At 45.4% G+C, this 22,976-nt stretch overlaps 2 protein-coding genes across 4 annotated transcripts; one reads left to right on the top strand and one right to left on the bottom strand.

Annotated features, from left to right (window-relative positions):
- Positions 1 to 6,676: 6,676 nt before the first annotated feature.
- Positions 6,677 to 17,662, top strand: LOC103632169 (protein CIA1). Its single transcript, XM_020541778.3, has 10 exons — positions 6,677 to 7,069; positions 7,185 to 7,331; positions 7,426 to 7,644; positions 7,847 to 7,911; positions 8,259 to 8,324; positions 8,412 to 8,489; positions 15,553 to 15,615; positions 16,135 to 16,204; positions 17,008 to 17,091; positions 17,272 to 17,662. Exons 1-10 carry the CDS (start codon positions 6,890 to 6,892, stop codon positions 17,347 to 17,349), a joined length of 1,050 nt encoding a protein of 349 aa, XP_020397367.1. The 5' UTR covers positions 6,677 to 6,889; the 3' UTR covers positions 17,350 to 17,662.
- An 884-nt stretch (positions 17,663 to 18,546) lies between these two features.
- On the bottom strand, positions 18,547 to 22,102 carry LOC100283894 (vesicle-associated membrane protein 724). Of its 3 annotated transcripts, none has more exons than XM_008653272.3 (6): positions 21,606 to 22,097; positions 20,619 to 20,760; positions 20,406 to 20,526; positions 19,470 to 19,532; positions 19,233 to 19,399; positions 18,547 to 18,797 (listed from the first exon to the last, which is right to left on the bottom strand). In XM_008653272.3, exons 1-5 carry the CDS (start codon positions 21,880 to 21,882, stop codon positions 19,241 to 19,243), a joined length of 762 nt encoding a protein of 253 aa, XP_008651494.1. In that variant the 5' UTR covers positions 21,883 to 22,097; the 3' UTR covers positions 18,547 to 18,797; positions 19,233 to 19,240. The 3 variants fall into 3 exon arrangements, with proteins under 3 accessions (XP_008651494.1, XP_008651495.1, NP_001150264.2); XM_008653273.3 differs by having other exon boundaries at positions 20,619 to 20,748; NM_001156792.2 differs by lacking the exon at positions 18,547 to 18,797 and having other exon boundaries at positions 19,215 to 19,399; positions 21,606 to 22,102.
- Positions 22,103 to 22,976: the final 874 nt, after the last annotated feature.

Genomic DNA, 22,976 nt, shown 5'->3' with positions numbered 1-22,976 from the left:
GCACACTGAAAAGAATGTCGCCGAGGCACTTTGGGCAACAATTATGGAGATTCCTGATAAGTCAAAGGATAACGTAAAGGCAAGAGTGGATCTGGCAGAGTTATGTGATAGACCAAACCAAGAGATGAAGCCGCCTAGTGGTGGTAAGACATGGAGAAGGCCTAAGGCCGATTTCGTCCTGAGCAGGGCCCAGAGGAAGGAAGTACTACAGTGGATCAAGATGTTAATGTTCCCTGATGGGTATGCAGCTAACCTTAGTAGGGGGGTGAACTTATCTACTCTGCGAGTCTTAGGGATGAAGAGTCATGACTTCCACATATGGATTGAACGAATTCTTCCGGCGATGGTTCGAGGCTATGTCCCTGAGCATGTCTGGCTAGCGCTTGCAGAGTTGAGCTATTTCTTCCGCTAGCTTTGTGCAAAAGAGTTAGCTCGGACCATGATTGCAGACTTGGAAAGGATGGCACCCGTGTTACTGTGTAAGCTGGAGAAGATCTTTCCACCCGGCTTCTTCAATCCGATGCAGCATTTGATTATTCATCTCCCGTATGAAGCACGAATGAGGGGGCCCGTGCAGGGACGTTGGTGCTATCCAATCGAGAGATGTCTAAAGAGTATCCGAAAGAAATGTAGAAATAAATGCAAAATCGAGGCTTCCATTGCAGAGGCATACATACTGGAGGAGGTGTCAAACTTCACAACAACTTACTACGGTGACAAACTGCCGAGCGTGCATAATCCACCCCCTCGTTACAATGATGGCTGCAATGAATCGAACCTCAGCATTTTTCGAGGGCAACTCGGAAGCGCGAGTGGTTCGACCACCAAGACCCTGAGACATGAAGAGTGGCGCCATATCATGCTATATGTATTGACCAACCTTGAAGAGGTGACGCCATACATGGAGCAATTTCTTCATGAATTCTGGCGTCGATCAAGGGACCCAACTCCACAGGAATATGATACCCTTCTTAGAAAGGGTGCGGGAAATGGATTGCCCGATTTCATTTCCTGGTTTAAACATAAGGTACGTGCTTAGTTTGTCATTTCAAGTTGCTCTTACGTGCGAATAATATAACAATCTAGCGTGTTTGAACTTGCAGGGCCAAAGAGAGCCGTCTATGAGTGCCGAGTTGAGACAAGTAGCCAATGGCTTTGCCTATAGGGTCAGGAAATTTTCTGGGTATGACGTCAATGGATACCGTTTTCGCACAACAAGGTACGACCAAAGTCGGCCCAATCGAAAAACCACGTGTTCTGGAGTCTTTACGCCCGGGCTTGACGAGGTCGAGTATTATGGAAGAATTGAAGAAATATATGAACTCAATTTTTATGGTTCCAAACCTCTTACTCCAGTGATATTCAAATGTCATTGGTTTGACCCTGAAGTTACGAGACAGACACATTCTAATCTTGGGCTAGTCGAAATTCGACAGGATTCCACCTTACCAGGAGACGATGTCTATATTGTGGCCCAACAGGCCACACAAGTGTATTATCTTCCATATGCGTGCCAAATGAAACAACATCTTAAGGGTTGGGATGTTGTGTATAAGGTATCACCGCACGCTAAATTACCTGTTCCAAACGATGAAGATTATAACTTAGACTCGGACACATATGACAGAGAGTTCTTCCAAGAAGATGGGCTCGAAGGGCAATTTGAGATAGACTTAACTGAAGCGATCGGAATGGAAGTAGATATTGAAATAGTTGTTGATGACGAGGATGATGAGGTGCAAAATGAGAATGACTTAGAAATACTTGAAGGCAATGCCAATGACGAAATTGCGCCTTCAGATAATGTTGACTATGGAATGGTTGATAGTGATGATGACACTTATGATCCGGCTAACCCGGACACATATGAAGATTATTTTTAATCGATGTAATGCTATATTTCATTTATTTTGCATATGTTTCTAAATATATATTTTTTATCTGTGCTTAATTGTTTACTCTTAATTGCAGGTTGTTGGACAAAGATGGTGGACGGTGGGACGAGGACGAGGAGGGGGAGGGGGAGGGGGGAGGGGGAGGAGGAGCACCCGTAGGACGGAGGAGGAGGCGCAGCAGGACGACGCCGTACAGCAGCAGGTGGAGCAGCAAGCCGCTGTCGATGCGGCACAGCAGGACGACGACGATGCGACACAGCAGGACGACGACGACGACGACGCCGCTCAGCAGGATGTCTCAGGTTCTGGCTCCTCAGGTTCAAGGAGTATCTACCTGCGAGGTCCCGCGAGCCTCCCTAAGCGACCCATACTTCGTGACAGACGTCCGCTGATACGACCCGATGGAGAGAGGTAGGTAACTTTAGATGTTGTTGCTGCTTTTTCATATTATATGTTCAAATTAATAATAGAAACTAATACTTCATCTTAATCACTTGGACAGGTCTTGGATGGTTTTGGAGACTGCAGGGGGTCACGGCCGCAACCCCAATGGCATCCTCGGCCTTCTATGCCGGGAACACTTCCCTGGACTTGTCGAGTACGCCGGAGTGACGAGCCCAGCATACACCTTCGACCACTACGTCGTCGCCCCCGATACAGTAGATCGGGATGGCAGACAATTCAACAACAAGGCGGAGCGGGTGAAACAAGAGCTGTGGGTAAGTCTTCCTCGCACTATATTGTTTAATAAGTCACATTTGTTGCATATTCTTGAAATAATGTATGGATACATCGTCTTTGTATGTAGGATTTCTTCAGGTGCGATGCTGGATACGAGGCCAGGGCGGATGTGGTGTCTACGACGTGCTGTAAGAAGCTTGTCGTGGACATGCACTACGAGGCGCGCATCCAGGCCATCGTCACTTACCACGGCTCCGTCCTTGGGGAGAAGGTGAACAAGAAGGACGCCCGAACCATGTCGTTGACTCCGGACTAGTACTTGCAGGTAAATACAAAACTTTATTATTGGTACTAAATATGCTTATTTTTATCTTCTGATATGCGGTGTACTTATATTTTTTGAGATGATTCCTCATTGGTGCGCCGCGCATCCTGAGTGCTGGGAGCAGATGGTGCAGAGGTGGTGCTCGGCTGAGTGGGATGAGGCGCACAACGCTAGCCGGGAACGACGTTTGCTGATGCAAGGTCCCTCTCACCATCAAGGCAGCCGCAGCCTGGGCAAATACGCGGAAGCATGGGTACACACTCTTTTTTATTTAGGTATATAACTTTCGATTAGACATGATTTCTAACCATCTCGTTGGTTTTCTCGCAGTCGGCGACACATGGTGGCGCGCCTTGCTCCACGTTCTCGGCATATGCCATGGCCCACAAGGGGAAGGCGACGTCCGACGTCACCTACAACCCGGATGACGGGCCCGAGGCGTACACCAACCCCGCCATCCACAGCCGACTCAGTGAGTACACCGCCATGGCCAAGGAGGTCCATGGGCCAGATTACGATCCGAGGACCGAGGACATCGACGGAGATGTCCTCATGAGGGTCAGAGGAGGCAAGAGGCATGGGCGGTACTGGATTGCCGACGAGGCAATCGACTCGTCCTCCACTCCCACTCTCTCTCAGGTGCGAGCAAGGAGCACGAGCGCGAGCCTAGCCATACGACCTCGGCAGGACACCTCACAGCATCATATCCAGCAACTCCAGGTTACTCCTTATCTATTCATCGTTCATTGATTTTTATATATCTTCTCTTTGCATTATCGTAACATTAGGGCGAAATATTACAGACTCAACTAGATGATGAGAGGAGGCAACGTGAGGAGCTGGAGAAGAGGATGGCGGAGATGTTCGCGTACATGCAGAGCCTTGGCGCCGCACAGGGTCATGCTCCACCACCTCCGTTGTTCCCTGCAGCTGACCCTACAGAGTTCACTACTCCTGTGAGTATCAAAATTTTAGTACTGCATGATATATATTCATATGTTCTCACACATACAATCTCTTCTCTGTGCAGGGTCAATCGGCGGCGTCGAACAACCCTCATGCTTCGTCCAGCCCTTCGCCGAACCAGTCCAGATGCCCACCTCGTTGATGATCTGTTTTGTGATGATCCAGACTTACCTTTATGAGTGTTGGTGATGTTAGTTAGACTTTATCTTGTGAGATACTTGGTGATGTTAGTGATGATGCAGACTTATATCTGTTTTGTGATGATCCTGACTTATATTTGTGAGACTTTAGTGAGACTTTGTGATATATATGGTGTTGATGATAAATGTGTTCATTCTGTGATGTGATTGATATATAATGTGATGTGAATGATATATATCTTTTGTTTGTTTGGATGGAACAACAAAAGCAAATAAAAAAGGGACATCCTGGTCACTTTGTCGAGTGTGACACTCGGCAAAGGGTCGCTTTGCCGAGTGCTATGACCATGGCACTCGGCAAAGAAGGAAACCTGGGAACCGGTAAAGCCATCTTTGCCGAGTGCTGACAATGACACTCGGCAAAGAAGGAAACCTGGGAACCGGCAAAGACATCTTTGCCGAGTGCTGTTGCCAAGGCACTCGACAAAGATACTGGCAAAGGGGCCCACTGGAGGGTTCTTTGCCGAGTGCCAGTCCACCAGACACTCGGCAAAGAAGCCTCCTTTGCCGAGTGCCTACTAGAGCTCTCGGCACAGGGACTGGCGGTGGGGCCCATTGGACCAGTCTTTGCCGAGGGCCTCTCGAGCAAACACTCGGCAAAATTGGCCTCTTTGCCGAGTGCCATAGAAGGCACTCGGCAAAGGATCCGTCACCGTCACTTGGCGCCGTGACGATGACTTTTCTTTGCCGAGTGCCCGACAAAAAGTACTCGGCAAAGAGACTGTTGCCGATGTACGGTTCGCCGAGCGTTCTTTGCCGAGTGTTACACTCGGCAAAGCATCTGCCGAGTGTAAAATAGCCTTTGCCGTGTGTCTCAGACACACGGCAAAGGAGCTGATTCCGGTAGTGATTTAGGCCCCCTTTGTGAGGGCTTCACTTCAAAAATTGCAGCTTTAGTTTTCCAGCTTTACCACGAAACAACTTCAACAGATTAATTAGACAGGGTTTAAGAGTGTTTCACTTGCACATAGACTTTAGCTTCTATAATACAATTAATTTGTGTTAGTTTACTTAATTATCTTTAATGGTTATCGAGTGGACAAACAGAATTGAATCGGTAGATCATGTAACCAATGACATGGTGAGTAATTTTTGTGCAATTTCATGAGGATGTATGAAAACAGTGTTTTTCAAGCACCCTCTGAGGAACTTCAAAAATTCATGAAACTGGCCTTACGTATTAGAGGATACCGTTGAAGCTTACCAAGGAGAGAACCTTCTCTAAATACATGGAAGAGAATGTTTTAGAGTATGTCCCTAGAGTTAGTCTTAGATCATCTTCAAGAGACTGGTCAAATGACTTGCCAAGCCAAATTGTAGCTATTTAACAGTAAAATAACTCTTTAACAGATTAGCTATCCAACTCGCTAAACTATCTAGCTCTCCAAATTGACCCCCTCTAGCTAAAATTGGCTAGCCACTTCAGCTAGCCAAACTAACTTACTTGCTAGGAAATTTGTTGGAATGAGATGTTACATATAGAGTTTAATAATCTTTATGGAGACATAAATAAAGAGTTAAATAAAGAGTAAAAATATATAGTCTCTTGAGATGCTCTTAGACATGCTAGTCTACTACTCGTCTACTCTATTCGTCTTCGTCCCAAGAAATGGGAGGGAGGGCACCTCATAGCGCATGTGGCTAAGATGTGAAACCCGCTAAGTGTGAATGGAAATGGTGAGCCACAATATAAAATGATGCGTACTCCCTCCAGTTCTAAAAGTTGTTTTGGACAAGGTGAGAGCACCTAGAGGGTGTGAATAGACGATCCTGTAAAAATCAAGACTAAACAACACAAACTTGATTTATGAAATGTTAGTGAAGTCAAAACCAAGGTGCTTTGACTAGAGAGGGAGAGAACGAGAAGAGATAACTTCTTCACTTAATTGCTCCTCACAAGATGAGTATTAAACTTAGAGCAATTATAAAGTGAGTAGAAGTAGAGAGAACCGCACAAGAATAAAGACAGGTGACACAACGATTTTTATCTCATAGTTCGGCCAACTGGAACACTTGCCTAGTCCACGTTGTGGCATCCCAACGGACGAGGATTGCACTCAACCCTTTTCAAGTGATCCAATGATCCACTTGAATACCACGGTTCTCTTTATCTCAAGTTTATCCCCTTGTGAGGAATCTCCATATTTTGGAGTCACTCACGCCTTACACAAAATGATCTCGAATGAGCACAGAAGTAAGGTGGGAATAGCAACACACACAAAAGCGAGAGTCGCAGCACTAACACGCACACAAGACGAGAACGAGCACACGAATGCAGCACAACGCAGTTACAACTCAGAAAAATGCTCAAATCTCTAACACAGTGAATCAAATACACGAATGCGAGGTCTCGGCGTCTTAGGATATTCAAGAGGTGCTTGGTATTCTACTCCATGCGTCTAGTGGTCCCTTTTATAGCCCCAAGGCAGCTAGGAGCCGTTTGAGAAAAAAAAGTGGGCAATACCAAAATACGTATAGTGTCGGTGGACGTGATTCTAAGACAGTATAAAATCCGTATTTTAAATCTAATAAAAAATTTAATGGCAAAGCTACCCACTAAAAAAATTTCAAAAAAATTATAATAGCACACAACTAATTAACCCGGGCAAATGTCGTGTACGTGTACTCCCCCGGCCCAGTTCGTCACATCTCCCCTCGGGCCTCGCCGCCTCGCCGCCTCGCACCTTTTACTGAAGGTTTGACCTCACCTGCCCCTCCTCTCCTCTCTCCGCCCCCTGCTCCTCCGAGTGACCGTACGCCGTAGCTCGACCCGGCCGATCCCCGAAACCCTAGACGCGCCGCTGGTCGCCGGAGGCCGGGCCATGGACGTCGGCGCGGAGCTGCGCGAGGCCCACCGCCTGACGGGCCACGCCGACCGCGTGTGGGCGCTCGCTTGGAACCCCGCCCCGGGCCCCGGCTCCAGCCCCGTTCTCGCCTCCTGCAGCGGCGACAAGACCGTCCGGATCTGGAAGCGCGCCCCTGACGGCGCCTGGCAGTGCTCGGTAACTAGCGCCACCCTCGTCCCTCCTCTCCCCGAAGTGTGGCTCCGTCCGTTTGGTTTAAAATTACGGGTTTGACGCGTGTCGTAGCTTAATCTCGTCGCTTGGTTCGGGGCAGGATGTGCTGGAAGACACGCACAACCGCACGGTGAGGTCCTGCGCCTGGTCCCCCAACGGGAAGCTGCTCGCCACCGCGAGCTTCGACGCCACCACGGCAGTGTGGGAGTACAACGGCGCCGACTTTGAGTGCGTCGCCACGCTGGAGTTGAGTTTGCTAAGCTTGGCAAGGATCAGGATCGGTGCCCACACCACTTGCTGTGCTTTCTGTGGATGCTGACCTCTGTGCTCTGGGCGTGCAGGGGCACGACAACGAGGTGAAGAGCGTGTCATGGAGCCCGTCTGGGTCACTGCTCGCCACATGCAGCCGGGACAAGATGGTGTGGATATGGGAGGTGCTGCCAGGGAACGAGTTCGAGTGTGTCTCGGTGCTGCCGGGCCACACGCAGGACGTCAAGATGGTGCAGTGGCACCCAATTCTTGACATTTTGGTCTCCGTCAGCTATGATAATTCCATCAGGGTATGAACCTGTCCAACTCTGAACAGATGCGTCCATTGTGCAATTGCGTTCGCTTATCCTATGTATCATGTTCAAATTCTTCCATGCGCAAGTTGCTTTGCTATTTTGGGTTGCTATTACTTGGCTGCCGGAACAAAGAAGGGTGGAGCCTCTAAATTCTGCTGCTATTAAATTGGTTCATATGGCAGCTTGTATAATGCAGGTCTGGGCTGGTGATGGAGACGATGAGTGGCACTGTGTGCAGACACTAACTGAAGCCAATAACTGGTAAAGTGCTCCTTTCCTCTTGCCGGCCCTTCTGACTTTGTGAGCCATCATTATGGATTCCATGTGAACCATATGATAACAATTTGCTTGTATGATTTTGCAGTTAACTTAGGATTGTTTTCCATATGGTTCCTTATTGAGATCGATTTTCTGCTGCCCTTTTTATACTAAATATAAAATAGAGAAGGACTACATAATTTTATGATTGTATTCATTGTTCATGACAGTTGGGTACTGAATTAATGTTCTCTGACTTATAACAGAACACAATTTTTTTGTTCTAGTTTCAGTGTTTTATCACTTGCACTATTGCATTGTTTGATAGGTTGCATTTTTCTTAATTCCAGTGGTCATTCATCAACAGTATGGGCATTATCCTTTAACCTTAAAGGTGACAGGATGGTCACATGCAGGTTTGTTTGACTGTTCTTTCATTAATGTTTCTCTTCTGCTGGGGTTTACCCTAGAGTAGTTACTAATGTCATACACTTGTTATTTAGTGATGACCAAACGTTGAAAATATGGGACACAAGTGCTGATTTGTCTCAACCAAAAACTGGCGAAGGTCATGACTCTTGGTAAGAAGTTAGTTTTCTTTTAAGGATTGTGTTCTCTGCATGAATTTGGTAACCCAGGAGTAGCATAACTTAGCCCAGAAGCTTAGGCTGTAGAAGAACCTGTAGCTCACCAGCCCTCAGAACTTCTACTTTACAGTACTACTATGTATCAAAAATATTAATGTCCTTATACCATTTTTTATTAATGCTGATTTTGTGCATCAAAATTTCACATTTTCTGTTTATCTTGTCCTGTTGCAAATGCAGAACTAACTAGGGTGTAGCTTTGCTTTGCAGAGAAGTGTTTCTCTTATATTGTCCTTTCAACTCGGCTAAAGTTGACAAGCTGAGAAATACTTCCCACCATGATACACTTAATGGCTATGGATTGACTTAAGCATTAACTCTTGTAGTTCTCTTGATGGTGTATAGTATGTTTTAGGTAATCTTGACAATTAATTCCTATATATTAAACCGCTGTGGAACAACCTGCAGCGAAGTCATCCACGTCGTCTAAATTATTTACATTGTTCCGTTACGAAACGTACTCTGCACACTTCCCTTGCACGTGGGTCTGGAACTTTCCCTTCAAAGACATCCGTGCCAGGCTAAGGAGGATAAGGCACTAGGAGGATAAGGCGAGGCGCCACAGGGCAGCCATCGTGCGCTCTCGCCGTCCCGCGCAGATCCAGCTTCCTTGCGCGGACGCCCGTGGTTGCTGCTGTCATGCTGCCGGATCCCGGCCTAGGGTTGCAGCTGTTTCAGATCCAGCGTCACCAGGTCTAGGCTCACATCCTTGATCCCCTGTTCCATATTTGGATTATCTTTGGATTTTGGGGTTCCTTGGACTGATGCAGGGAGATGTATGATTCAGGCGGGAATCAGACATTGATGCCAAAGCGCAAGTGTATAGCCCGAACATCAATACCTTTGATGTGAAGCTGGGGACCTTTGTGCCGTCTTAAAATGTCATCATCTAAATGACGATATGTTCGGAAGAGATTTCGAGCAGAGCCTGATTCCGTGCGGGATCTGCTCAAGGAGCCATATTTTGCAGCCCCTGTTTGTATCAGTCGGTCACCTACCTACAAAACCCCGGCCTGAACCGTGTACAGTGTTATCTGAAGCTGCAGTGTTTAAGCAGTGTGAAGCTATTTTGAAGAAGATTATGGAAATGTAGTAATATATTCAATGTTCCGGTTGATGTTGAGAAGCTGCAAATTCCTGATTAGTTTGACATTGTCAAGATCCCAATGGATCTTGGTAACAGTCCACAAGAAGCTCCAATCTGGCTCATGCACAAGTCCATCTGATTTTGCTGCGGATGCCAGGCTGACCTTTAACAACGCTATGGCTTATAATCCTTGGGGGCATGCTGTGCACGACATGACCATTCAGTTGAACAAGATGTTTGAGAGTCGATGGAGGCCAAATGAGAAGAAACTAGCTTTTGCTGCCACTGAGAAATTTGAAGAGGAAGACAATACCTCCTATGGACTGCAGTGAGACATGGAGTGTGTATAGCATGAAAAACCAAACATGACAGTTGAAGAGACAAGCATTTGAGAACTGTTTGGTTTCTATATCCCATTAGTTATCTGCTGCAACAATGCAACGACAGCAATACTGTCAGTGACTACATGCTATTTGAGTTGAAGAAACATTTGTTATTTTCTATTATTATATATATTATGACATATTAAACAGTGCAGCAACCTCATCCTAATTATTTAATACTGTATTTGGTATGAAATGTCCTATTCTGTTTGGACACTTCACTGGCATGACACATGCGTCTGAACATTTCTCGTTGGAGATACGAGATATATATGCGCGCACTAGCGCGCGCTAATGACTATTTATTATTAAGTGATATGTTGTGGGCGCCTAGGACTGCGCAGTGGTGATCGCAGCAAGGCTTGGGATTGTGGAAGGTATCTCAGTGGGTAGGGGGATCGGCCAGAGGAGGAGCTGGTTCTGTCAGCTGGCCCAAGGTGCGCCAGGACGACCAAGGAAGCTCTACCGGCCAGGTAAAACTTCTTTTGATAACCCTAATACAAACTACATCAACTCCTTTATAGATTAGGCACCACTTTATTCTCAACCACCTCTAACAACTGAGAGCTAATCTCTCCACTAAAATAGGAGGGCTAACTGACTCCCTCTTTATCTCTTCTTATCTTCTAAACAAATAGCCCAGTTAGGACTTATCCTTTGTGGCGCCTGGCATACTGCCGGCCCACAAAGGTGTCTACAACATTTCCCCCCCTCGCCGACAAAGAGCTCGTCCTCGAGCGTCATGGTCGGGTATCTAAGCTTGAAGTCTTCCAGCTGCTCCCAAGAAGTATCCGTCTCTGCTCGGCCTGTCCACTTGATCAGAACTTCCCACACCCCCAATTCAGCCTTGCATGGAGGACTTTTTCTGGTGTAGGGATGACTCTGCCGATGAGGAGCTCGGGCAGTGGTATAACTTGGGTTGGAGCCTCCCCTATGAATTTCTTAAGTAGAGAAATGTGGAACACATCATGTATTCTGGCCCTAGGAGGAAGCTGGAGCTTGTAAGAGACAGTGCCCACCCTCGATAGCACTTGATAAGGCCCAAAGAACTTTGAGCCAAGCTTGTGAGGTGTAGCAGAAGTGACACCAACTGTTGTGCGCTGCTGTAAGCGTAGCCATACCCAATCGCCCTCATGGAACTCCACTTCACGTCGGTGCTTGTCCTGGTAGCTTTTCATTGTAACCTGTGACATCAATCGGTCACGAATATCCGCCAAGAATTCATCGCGAGCATGTAGTTGTTTGTCAATATCAGCCACCTGTGATGTTCCTGGATGGTAGGGCAGAAGAGCAGGAGGTTCTCGGCCATATACCACCTTGAATGGAGAGCATCGAAGAGCAGTTTGGAAGGAAGTGTTGTAGCAGAATTCAGCCCATGGAAGCCATTTAAGCCACTCTCTTGGTCTATCCCCTGCCAGGCACCGAAGATACATGGTGATAATTCGATTGACCACTTCCGACTGTCCATCAGATTGGGGGTGGAATGCTAAACTCATGGGCAACTTGACTCCTGCCAGCTGGAACAATTCTGACCAGAATGTGCTAGTAAATATTGTATCTCTATCACTGACAATGGAGTAAGGCAACCCATGGAGACGGACAATGTTATCAAAGAAGGCCTTTGCTACCGATGCTGCTGTGTAAGGGTGTCCCAGAGCAATAAAGTGTGCGAACTTGGAGAAACAATCATCAACCGTGAGAATCACCGACTTGTCGCCCACTTTTGGGAACCCCTCAATGAAGTACATAGAAATATCACTCCATACTTCTGAAGGCACTGATAGAGGTTGCAGGAGACCACCGGGATGGAGATGTTCAGTTTTATTGCGCTGGCAGACTGAACAACCTTTGATGAACTCCTTAACTCTCTGTAATGCATGAGGATTATCGAATGACGACCGGAACCTGTGAATTGTCTTTTGGATTCCTTCATGTCCTGTGTCATGGGCACTGGCAATAGTATCGGCCAAAGAGTAGAGGCATATGGCACATAGACTTTACCTTCGAAAAGGAGCAACCCATCCAAATCTGTCCAACCCGATGAAACAGTGTCGGCAGCAAGCTGCTGGCGCACATCTTGGATTTGTGGGTCCGTTGCAGCCTCGGCTCGCAAACTGTCAAACAGCTCAAAAGGTGTAGAGATGGTGTTGAGCGCCATGCCTGGCTCGACACGACGTGAGAGAGCATCAACTGCGCCATTGAGTTTGCCAGGCTTGTACTCCACCACAAAATCATATCCGAATACTTTGCTCACCCATGTATGTTGGGGAATTGTGGTCAGTCGCTGATCTAACAGATATTTAAGGCTGTAGTGATCGGTGCGGACCAGAAACTGGCGCCCCCAGATATAAGGCCTCCAGTGACGGACTGCTTTCACTAACCCAATCAGTTCTCGTTCATATGCCGACAACTTTTGATGCTGAGGTGCTACTGCCCTGCTGAAGAAAGCAATAGCTCCACCTCCCTGGTGTAACACGACACCAAAACCAGACCCTGATGCATCACAATCAACGATGAAACTGCGGTCGAAGTCGGGCATATGTAGTAATGGTGCAGACATTAAGGCTTGTTTGAGCAGATTAAAAGGCTCCTCTGCTTCTTCTGTCCATCTGAATGCCTCTCGTTTTAACAGTGTTGTCAAGGGGGCTGCTACAATGCCATAACCAGCGATGAATTTCCGATAGTACCCGGTTAGACCCAAAAATCCTCTGAGCACCGGATGGAGCGCGGTGGTGGCCATGACTCCACTGCTTCAACCTTGGAAGGGTCCATCACAACTCCCTTATCAGAGATGATGTGGCCTAAGTAACCCACCTGTGTTTCGCCAAAGGAACACTTGGTGCGCTTGAGGGCTAACTTCTGCTCTCTTAACAATTGGAATACATGCCGCATATGTTGAAGATGCTCGGTCCAGGAAGAGCTATAGATTAATATGTCATCGAAGAATACCAGTACAAACTTACGGATGAACGGCTTGAGTACACCATTCATAAGCACCTGGAATGTCGATGGTGCATTAGTCAAGCCAAAAGGCATGACTAAGAACTCGTAGTGGCCATGGGAGAGATTCTGATATTTGCCATCAGCAAGAAACAGGTTTGTAAAATTGCCATCAGGCCCACATTTCATAGACCCAGCTGGACCCATAATTCATAGACACACTGGTAATTATAACAAGAAGACAACATTGTGAGTGGCAAAAATCCAATTATCTCTGGCCATGGTGCGTGCGGAAGGTCGTCTTATCGATGTCCTCTGGGTGCATGCGCACCTGATGGTAGCCTCTACGCAAGTCAAGCTTGGTGAAGAACCGGGCTCCCTGAAGCTCATCCAAGAGTTCATCCACTACTAGGATAGGAAATTTGTCCTTGACCGTCTTCGTGCTGAGCTCACGGTAGTCAATGCAGAAGCGCCATGTGTTGTCTGATTTCTTCACAAGCAGCACTGGTGATGAGAACGCCGAAGTACACTCCCGGATGATACCTTGGGACATCATCTGGTCACACTGTCATTCAATCTCATCTTTGAGCAACTGAGGGTAGCGGTACGGTCGTACCGCCACTGGTACTGTCCCTGGCAGAAGACGGATGCGATGATCATGGCGGCGAGGTGGAGGAAGTCCCTGGGGCTCGACGAAGAGGTCTTCAAAGGATAGCAGCAAGGTATCGAACAAGTTGTCCACGCACCATGTGTCCGTGGCGCCAAAAAGACATCATCAACTTCTCAAAGTTGCAGATGAAAGGACCCAAAGAATGCAACCATTCCACCCCGAGCACCACATCAAAGCCATCCAGGGGAAGAGTGTAGCAGGTTGTGGTAAAGGTCTCTTCGCCGACAGTGAATGGGGTCTGAGAACAGACGTCCCCACTCAACACCTTCTCACCATTTGCAACCTTGACAGGCAGTTCAGCTGTTGGAGTCACATGCAGTCCCAGTCTTGGCACAATAGCATCGCGGATGAATGTATGGGTGGATCCCGAATCCACAAGAGCAATGAGGGCCACACCATTGATAGACTTTCAATTTCAGTGTGTCGGCGATGTCAATCCCAGTGAGAGCATGAAGTGATATGCCCAGTTCCTCTGCCAGTGCATTAGTTGTCCTGGTATCTTTGCCATCCAATTCCAACAGAAAAACCCCGCAAGCAGGGCACTTGTGATCGACTGTATATTTTTCAGAGCAGTGGTAGCATTCACTGCTGGCCCGTTTGGCGGCAACCTCCTCCGAGGAGAGCCTGCGCAAACGGGGTTTGCTGGTAGCCGATAACGAGGGCTTTGTTGCGTTTGCAGATGTCGTTGGTTTTGATGTAGCAGATGGCGTCCTTACGGCATTCATAGGCGTGTGCCAGGTGCATGGCTCGCTGCAGTGTAGTTGGAGTCAGCGGTTCAACATCAGTCCGAAGCGGTTCACCCAAGCCTACGGTAAACATCTGAGTTTGCTGGAGCTGCGTCATATCCTCGCAACGACAGAGAATGGACAGAAACTGACGTTGATAGTCTTCGACAGTGCTGGTGCGCCGAAGGTCCTTGAGATCAGCCATATCGTTGGACCGTAGAGGTGGTCCAAACCGCATACGGGTGAACTCAACGAAGCGGGACCAAGTGAGCACGTCGCCCGTGTCCCGCTCCAGAGTGTAGAACCACTCTGCCGCCACACCGTCCAAATGGAGTGATGCCTGCCACACCTTCTCATCGGATGGAGTCCTCATGCCCCTGAAGTAAGTCTCACATTTATTGATCCATGGCAGGGGGTCGGACTCACCATCGTAGTGGGGAAAGGAGACATTGGGTCTTCGATAGCCACCATCGTCGACGCGGTCACGAGGAGCAGATCTTGTGCTAGCCATGACCCCGACAGGCGCCGTCGGACTCACCATCGTAGCGTGATCCGCTGTCCATGCAGTTCGAGGCGTGAGTTAATGGTGGAGAGCTGCGCCAATATTTGATCCAATTTGGCTGAGTCGAAGGAGGTCTTCGCAGGATCGTGATCGACGCCGGACATGTTGGTCGATGCGTTGGAGGAATCTGATACCAAATTGATATGTCGTGAGCGCATAGGACTGCGCAGTGGTGATCGCAGTAAGGCTTGGGACTGTGGAAGGGATCTCAGTGGGTAGGGGGATCGGCCAGAGGAGGAGCTGGTTCCATCAGCTGGCCCAAGGTGCGCCAGGACGACCAAGGACTTTTGATAACCCTAATACAAACTACAGCAGCTCCTTTATAGATTAGGCGCCACTTTATTCTCAACCACCTCTAACAACTGAGAGCTAATCTCTCCACTAAAATAGGAGGGCTAACCGACTTCCTCTTTATCTCCTCTTATCTTCTAAACAAACAGCCCAGCTAGGACTTATCCTTTGTGGCGCCTGGCATACTGCCGGCCCACAAAGGTGTCTACAACATTAAGGCACCCCCACCCACCCCCCCCCCCCCCCCCCCCCCCCCCCCCCGTAAAGATAGATGTGAAAACTCTCTTGTCCTTCTGCAATGCACCTTCTAAACAGAATAGTCGTTACTTGATTTTTCAGGCAACACCTTTCTACTCTCACAGGATATCATGGACGGACTATTTTTTCAGCCCATTGGTCAAGGTCAGTTGAAATCTCAACCCTCCAAACTGAAGTTCTTATGCAAGTTTGTCATCTAGGATGCAAGAACTATCTCTCAACTGAGTCCATCTATATGAATTCTCTCATGTTAGTCTCTGGCTTCAAAGTTGTGAGAACTGCCACTGTTCTACAAATTGTGCCCCATTGTATTTTTGTTGATATGCTTTATTATTTCACATATCTAGTTTTGATTAGATAGTGGCCCAAATGTACAAATGCTGCTTTATATCTTGAATCACTATGCTGTTGAAAGATCTGATTTCTGGCTGAATTAGGCCATCTATGTTTATAGCTTCAAAGTATTGTTACTGTATTATTATAAGGTTCTTTTGTGACCAAACTTTTGAGTCCACAGCTTTTGTTGGTTGGCAGAGCCATCTAACAGATAGTTTATTCTCATTTTGTGATAATAGTTGCATCTACTGATTTGTTTGCTAATTTTGTTGGTGGAACTGTCTCTTATACTCTGCTTTGACATTCCTTGATCCTTCTACATGACAGCGAGGATATTATAGCTAGTGGTGCGGGCGATGATGCAATCTGCTTTTTTACTGAGGAGAAGGGTAGCATGGTATGTTGTCCATCCATTGCACATTTATGTTTGCATGATTCCAATCTTTATATGGCGTGTTTAGCTGCCCATGTTCATTTTATGTTTGTGATAAATATGAAGTACAATGTTCTAATTAAAAAATAAGTATTCAATCTTTCCTTTAAATAAAGGATCGTGAGCAATTTACAATTTTTGGAAGAGTGCATAGCCTTTGGATAAACAATCCCCCCTCCTCCCACACCACCAATAACAATAACAAAATCCTAGTGACATAGCTGGTTGCATCAACTGGCAGTGATGTATGGTTCTTATTAATAAAACTTGACCGGGGAGGGAAAGACTGTCCTTCAGGTATTATGTTAAGAAGAGACCAAGACAATGGTCTCGGTCGAGGAAATCTTCGAACCCTGTTCTCCTATCACTAACGGGTCGACGTCAACCATCCACTCTGTAACGGCCCAACCAAAGGGTGGCGCACAAGACATCGTAACCCGAGAGCGGATGGAGACAACGAGGGGATTTTTTTTAACAAGCCTGAAAATTCGCCTCCGAGGGGGATTGAACCTAGGACTTGAGGTGCTACTTGGAAGTTAACCACTAGGTTAGAGACCCTTTCACATGTATGGTTCTTATTTTCCCCCAAAACGTTTTATTAGTATTTTCCGAGTACTGCGATGGCTTTTTTCGTTTGCAAAAGCTGTTAGCAGCTTCTAAAGCTCTCGCTCATGTGGATGTCAATCTATTTTAGACCAAATGGTAAAAAGAGAACATATTGTTTTTATATTTTGCACAAATTATTGAATGCATTCTGGATTGTGCAGGTTGAAAAGCCCTCATACAGATTAATATTAAAGAAAGAGAAGGCACATGTCATGGACATAAACTGTGTGCGATGGTGTCCTCAGGTAACTTATGAGAATTCACAACAAAAAAGTCTCAATTTATTTAGTCGGCGGATATTGTCTGAGAATTAGAAATGCGATAGTCCTTATTTGTTTAGATGATGCAATGTGCTCTCCATGATATCCCTACGACCCTACCTTAATTTTGGATAGAGATATTTATTTTCTCATATAAATTTCTAGGACCCAAGGTTATTGGCATCTGCGAGCGACGACGGCACGGTGAAATTGTGGGAACTGAGAGGGAATGTGCTTGATTGAGTTCTGTTGTAATCACTGTAGCGTGCGTTGAGATAATAGAGCAGATTAGGTATCACCTTTGGATTTCTGTTCTACTGAGCTCGGCTCTCTGTAGTTCATACTTGTATATCGAGAGGGTATTTTATGATGGTCTTTTACAAGATTTACCGTGCAAACTATGAACCGTGCCATCCTCTCAGAGACATGGTATTGATCGTGTATACATTATGGAAGGGACAGCCGAACATGTCCAACCATTTTTTAAAGTTCAATTCATGTACAATGATGAGTGATGAATAATGAATAAAGATTTGCAGCTTCTTGTATGCGGAATTCATACTTCATGTTTTTTCTGCACTGACGCTGGTTAGAGAGACGGATTGGTGCATTCAGATGCTTGGTCCTTCTGCAAGATTGGCAATGATGGTCGATAATGGCAAATGGGACTTGTTTAACACACTTGCTGCATAGTATTCCCTTTCCCTCCGTCCCAAAAAGTATCTTATAGTGTTTTGTGCTTAGTTTACTAGGTTTAAAAATATCAGCAACATTTATATCTTCAAATAACTTTATTATATAATATATTCAGCAATTAGTCTAATAAGCATTACTATATATCATAAATATTAAATTTCATATTTGGTCCAAGTTGTAAATATTTAATTTCTTGAAAAGTGATAATGAGACTAAAGGTCTGTTTGACTGTGGGGTGAAAAAAGTTACAGTAGATTATGAGCTATAAAAAAATTGTTGTGTACTATAAACTGTAAAAAAGATAAAAACTAAAACCATTAAAAGTTCTTAGGTTCTTCCATTCAAAAGCCCTTGCATTTAAAATAAAAGTTTTAGATTTAAAGTATGTATGAAAGCACCATACCTCTTTAAGAACTAGATATGTTGCTAACCGAACGTTAAATATCTTTAAGTAGTACCAGCGACATAACCCTCATAACCCTATAACTAACTGTAGTACCACAAAACTTGTAAGGCCCCGTTTCAATCTCACGAGATAAACTTTAGCTTCCTGCTAAATTTTAGCTATATGAATTGAAGTGCTAAAGTTTAGCTTCAATTACCACTATTAGCTCTCCTGTTTAGATTACAAATAGCTAAAAGTAGCTAAAAAAAAGCTGCTAAAGTTTATCTCGCGAGATTGGAACAAGGCCTAAGATCTTAGACCCTCTTCTTTGGTAGGACTCTGCATCACAACTCCAGCTCTATCTCATATGAGAAAATAACTTTCTCATTATTTTTAGGAAGTCCGAAAGAGTGCTTTATTTGGTTAGAAACATAACTCTTTCTATTTTCAGGGGAAGGGAATGACGCAAGAGAAGCCTTCTTTTTTGGGCTCTCAGCTTTGCTAGGTTTCTCGAGACGACTTCTTCCTATTTTTATAGAGAATCCAGCAGAGAAGCCCGTCGTTTAATAGATTTATTGAAGGAGCTGTTGAGGAAGCCTTTAAAAGAACCCTACAAAAAAGGCCTTAATAGGGTGAGCAAACATGAGTGGTGATATGGATTTTATGCTAGATTCTTTTTTCCAAACGGACATGAACTGCTTATCATTATATATTTATATTAAAAAGAAAAGGTGGGTCCAAAATAGACCAGTTAGTACGGAAGGAATCATGTTAGTCTTACATCGCGAGTACACTTTAGGACCAACTCAGATTTACATTTGTACCGTGATACGAAACTAGAGAGCCGAAGCATATGTAGAGGTACACTTGGCTTCACCAGCACAAAATCTATCACAGCTCCAACCTAGTACTATCCTCTGTCCTAAATTATAAAATGTTTTAGCATTTCTGAATTTATAGCTTTAACTATGTATCTAGACATAACTATAGATCTAAAAAGAGCCAAAACATGTTATAATTTAAAATGGATGGAGCAGCGTTGTACCATTTCTATTATGTTTCATGCTTGGTGCAGTCAAAGCCCTGACAAATAGATACCCATACTATGATTACAAGGAGCAAAAGGATTCCAAGAATCACCAACTTAATTTTCATGTTCTGTAGCCATGTCTTCCTGCGAATCTTCACTCCCTGTTTCTTGAACTGCTGGGCCTGAATTACACATTCCATTATAGAAGGAAAAGAAGCACATAACTCTGTACGTTCATAAGGGATCATGTACCTGAATATGTAGCTCAGAAGTCTTGTCTTGGAGTTCACTCAATTTCTCTCCACGGCCCAGTGTCTAAAAATACAAGAGGCAGAAATGGCAAAATTATAAGGAATTGCCAATTCAAACTAACTGTAAAACAGACTTTTAAGTGATGCAGGAATTCAACAAATAAATAAAACTATGGCAACATATAAAAAGAACCTTTTTTATTTCTGATTATTACGACGTCCATAGCGGTCATAGGAACAAGTTGATGATTTCCATGCAGCACACTCAACTTGCACAAACACTAACATTTCTTAGGACAATGATTTCAGTTAATAATAGTTTACTGATGTCCCCCACACCATGTATAATGTATAACTAAAGCAAGCATGATAACCATCATACTGCTGTGTAATCTTCTGCTCTTGTTATGCTTATAGCATTAAACTTTATTTTATCAATTGAAAATCATGTACACATGATACAATCCATGGGAAGTTAAGAGAACCAGGCATACACGGTCAAATCAAATCTGAGGAGACATACAAATGTAATTTATTTACCTACTAACATCAACTACTTTTATAGGATATGAAATCAACTAACATCTAAAAAGAGGCAACTAATTAAAAAATGAGAAAATAACGATAAACTGTACACCTAACAAGACATATAATTTCCTTTATATTCATTGCAAAAAAATCCTTATATGGACAAGGTTTACTTTGAATGTTATGTACGTGATTAAGAAGTCATTTCCATTAATGTGACACTCCAATAGTGTTTTTTTTGCAGAAATGAAAATCAATTTCCATCCATGAGTTCTATCAATAACTTGCTCTATGTGGCGCCTATATCATCAACCAAGGAGAGGACACATTAATCATGGAATCCTGGTCCTGTTCTATGTTGTTTCAGGTGCTGCTATACACATCGACGAATAACAACACAATAACATACCTTTTCTATGCTGTCTAACATTATATTTTTCACTTCTGAAACTTGGGCTTGCACTTTTAACATTTTATCTAGTTCCTCTGAATGATCAAGAACATATTGAATGTGCTGCTTTATAACTTGTCTGCATTGATGAAAAGCTCATTTTTCAGGGGAAAAAACAATAAAACATTCTGTGCATTCTCAGCAGAACTTATTAGTTATTACAAGACATACCCATATTCTTTATTTAGACATTTTGCAAGAGCTGTGTCAGCTTTACCACCACCATATCTCTTCATGAAGTCATCTTTTAACCTTTCAAGAAATGCCACTGAGACATTCTTTGGAACGGATTCCTCCGCAACTACACAATAGGCTACAAAATGTTCATATAGCAAATGTGTAACCATAAATATACAGATTATCATAATCATGTGATCTATAGCAGTTAAGTTGTATTCTCTCCATTATAAATTATAAGACGTTCTGAATTTTCTATATTCATAAGTTTGACTATACACTTAGATATACATTATGAAGTAACATATCTAGAAAATCCAAAACATCTTATAATTTGAAATTTGAAACAAATGGACTATGTAGGCTTGTAGCCAGATCTGTAAGATCCACAACAATGCAGGATCAACATGATCACACATGACAAAAGAGTTTAGGCTCTTGGTTGATAACCAACATTGTTGTTGAACTTTTATAGTTCCAGTCTGGCGATTAATGAAAATACCTTTATGGGGGTGATCTTGCAATCCGATTGCAAAAGAATCCCGAGCTCCGATTCTAGTTTTTTTACTTATGTAGTACAAGCTGAAGTAATCAAGGTTGGAGCTTTGCCACTGTCATTTTTAGCACCACTAAGAAAGCATAACAAATTAGAATAATTGGTCCCGCGAAAGTGCCTCTAGCCGAGTTGGTTAGATGGTCTGGTCCTGGGTTGACTCTCCGTGTGAGCGAATTTTAGGTTGTGGTTAAAAAATCTCCTCGTTTGTCCCACGCCAAAGCACGGGTCTAAGACTCAGCCCCGATCGTGGTCGTTCTCACATGGTTTCCGTGTCGCTATGTATGGGTGGAACTCTTTTCCCGCAGGTCGAGTTTTAGAATCATTGGTCCCCCATAGGCTATACGCTATAGCACCTCCTACTTCTACTAGCAAAAGTCTTAAAAGTTTAAAAGGCGTCGATTGGTCGCATCGTATTCGTATCTCACCGTAGCCGCGGTACAAGAGGAAGTTGAATGTGTGTCGGTCACAGGCGTAGCTGAACCGTGCCGGCGCATCGCCACGGCCGTCAGGGCCGGTGCCGGCGGAGGACGACCCGGCGGGTAGCCGCTGCAGGCATTGCGCGGCGATGGCGGGGAAGTTGCCGGTGAACTCCGTGTACTCCGCCAGCACCGCGGTGCCGCGCGCCACGAAGGCGTAGATCATCCACTCCGCCTTGCCGCCACCCTCCCTTGCATCCTTCCCTCCCGGAGTCGGTGACACCATCGGATCAAGATAGGACCGCTAGCTACCGCAGGCGGATCTTGGATTCTTGGCAAGATCGTGAGGGACCGATGGAAGGTGGTGAGAGCGGACGATTTCGTGGCGCCGGGGGAGAGTATCCACTAATGCGCGAGCCCGTGAGCGTGCAGTGCCGAACGGCGCCGCCTCCGTGTCCCTCAATGCTTGGAGTAGGATTGTCCGATTGTAGGAATGCGTGTTGTTCAGCGTCCGTACGGCTTTTCTGGTGCTTTTTTGCACTATGTGATGAAGACAAATTTGAAATTATATCATTATGAAACGTAGAGTCGTCGTTTTACCATCATTTTAAAAAGCTTTTCGTTTGAATACCATTATCAAATATGTCATCTACGCTGTTGACACCTTTTTAGGGCACCGAACACTCAACACGAACTAGCGGCGGTGCTCTCTGCACAGGGGCGGACGGTCCGCGCGCAGAGGCCGGATGGTTCGCGCGCAGAGGCCGGACGGTCCGCGGCCTGGTGCGAGGCTAGGGTTCCTGCCTGACGGCCGGACGGTCCGCGCGTGCACAGGGGTGGCGGAAGATCAGCGGCGGCGCTTGGATCTCGCTCCCGGGAGGGACCCTGTCGAGGAGGAGAGATCCTATAAGTTGTCTAGGCTCGGACAGGCCGATCTAGACTCCTCTAATCGACGTAGAGTCGAAGAGAAGCGAAGAATTTGGGGGATCAGAAGGCTAAAATAGAACTAGACTAGAACTATTCCTAGGAAATAAATGCGAAATAGAAGTGTTTTTAATTCGATTGATGATTACAAATCGGCCGTATACCTCTCTATTTATAGAGGAGGGGGGCTGAACCCTTTACAAACTAATTTCCGAGCTTATCCCGAGATTCTCGCCAACAAACATAGCAAGAAACTCGGAACCCTAATCTGTTCTGCGCCTGCGCGGACCGTTCAGCCCACAGGCGCGGACTGTCCGGACCGCGGGCCGTCCGGCCCCAGGGCCGAACCGTCCGGCCTCTCATTTTGGTGCCCAACATATGCCTCCAACCTTTTGGTGGAGCTGAGCAAACCAAAAGCATTTTAACTCGATGTGATTACATCGGTTTTCTTAAGCA

Source organism: Zea mays, chromosome 7 (assembly GCF_902167145.1).
Source record: "Zea mays cultivar B73 chromosome 7, Zm-B73-REFERENCE-NAM-5.0, whole genome shotgun sequence".
NCBI classification, from domain to species: Eukaryota; Viridiplantae; Streptophyta; class Magnoliopsida; order Poales; family Poaceae; genus Zea; species Zea mays.
Note: the sequence above shows the minus strand (reverse complement) of the source record. Positions and strands in the feature narration are given on the sequence as shown.

Bases quoted from the DNA above. Each gene is read 5' to 3' on its own strand.
- LOC100283894 (NM_001156792.2), bottom strand. From the start codon at position 21,882: ATGGTGTCACCGACTCCGGGAGGGAAGGATGCAAGGGAGGGTGGCGGC. The intron at 20,761-21,605 runs GTGAGATACGAA...AACATTTTGTAG, and splicing joins CCTCTTGTACCGCGGCTACG to CCTATTGTGTAGTTGCGGAG. The intron at 19,533-20,405 runs GTATGTTATTGT...TTGTATTTTTAG, and splicing joins TGTTAGACAGCATAGAAAAG to ACACTGGGCCGTGGAGAGAA.
- LOC103632169 (XM_020541778.3), top strand. From the start codon at position 6,890: ATGGACGTCGGCGCGGAGCTGCGCGAGGCCCACCGCCTGACGGGCCAC. The intron at 7,070-7,184 runs GTAACTAGCGCC...GGTTCGGGGCAG, and splicing joins ACGGCGCCTGGCAGTGCTCG to GATGTGCTGGAAGACACGCA. The intron at 15,616-16,134 runs GTCAGTTGAAAT...TCTACATGACAG, and splicing joins TTTTCAGCCCATTGGTCAAG to CGAGGATATTATAGCTAGTG.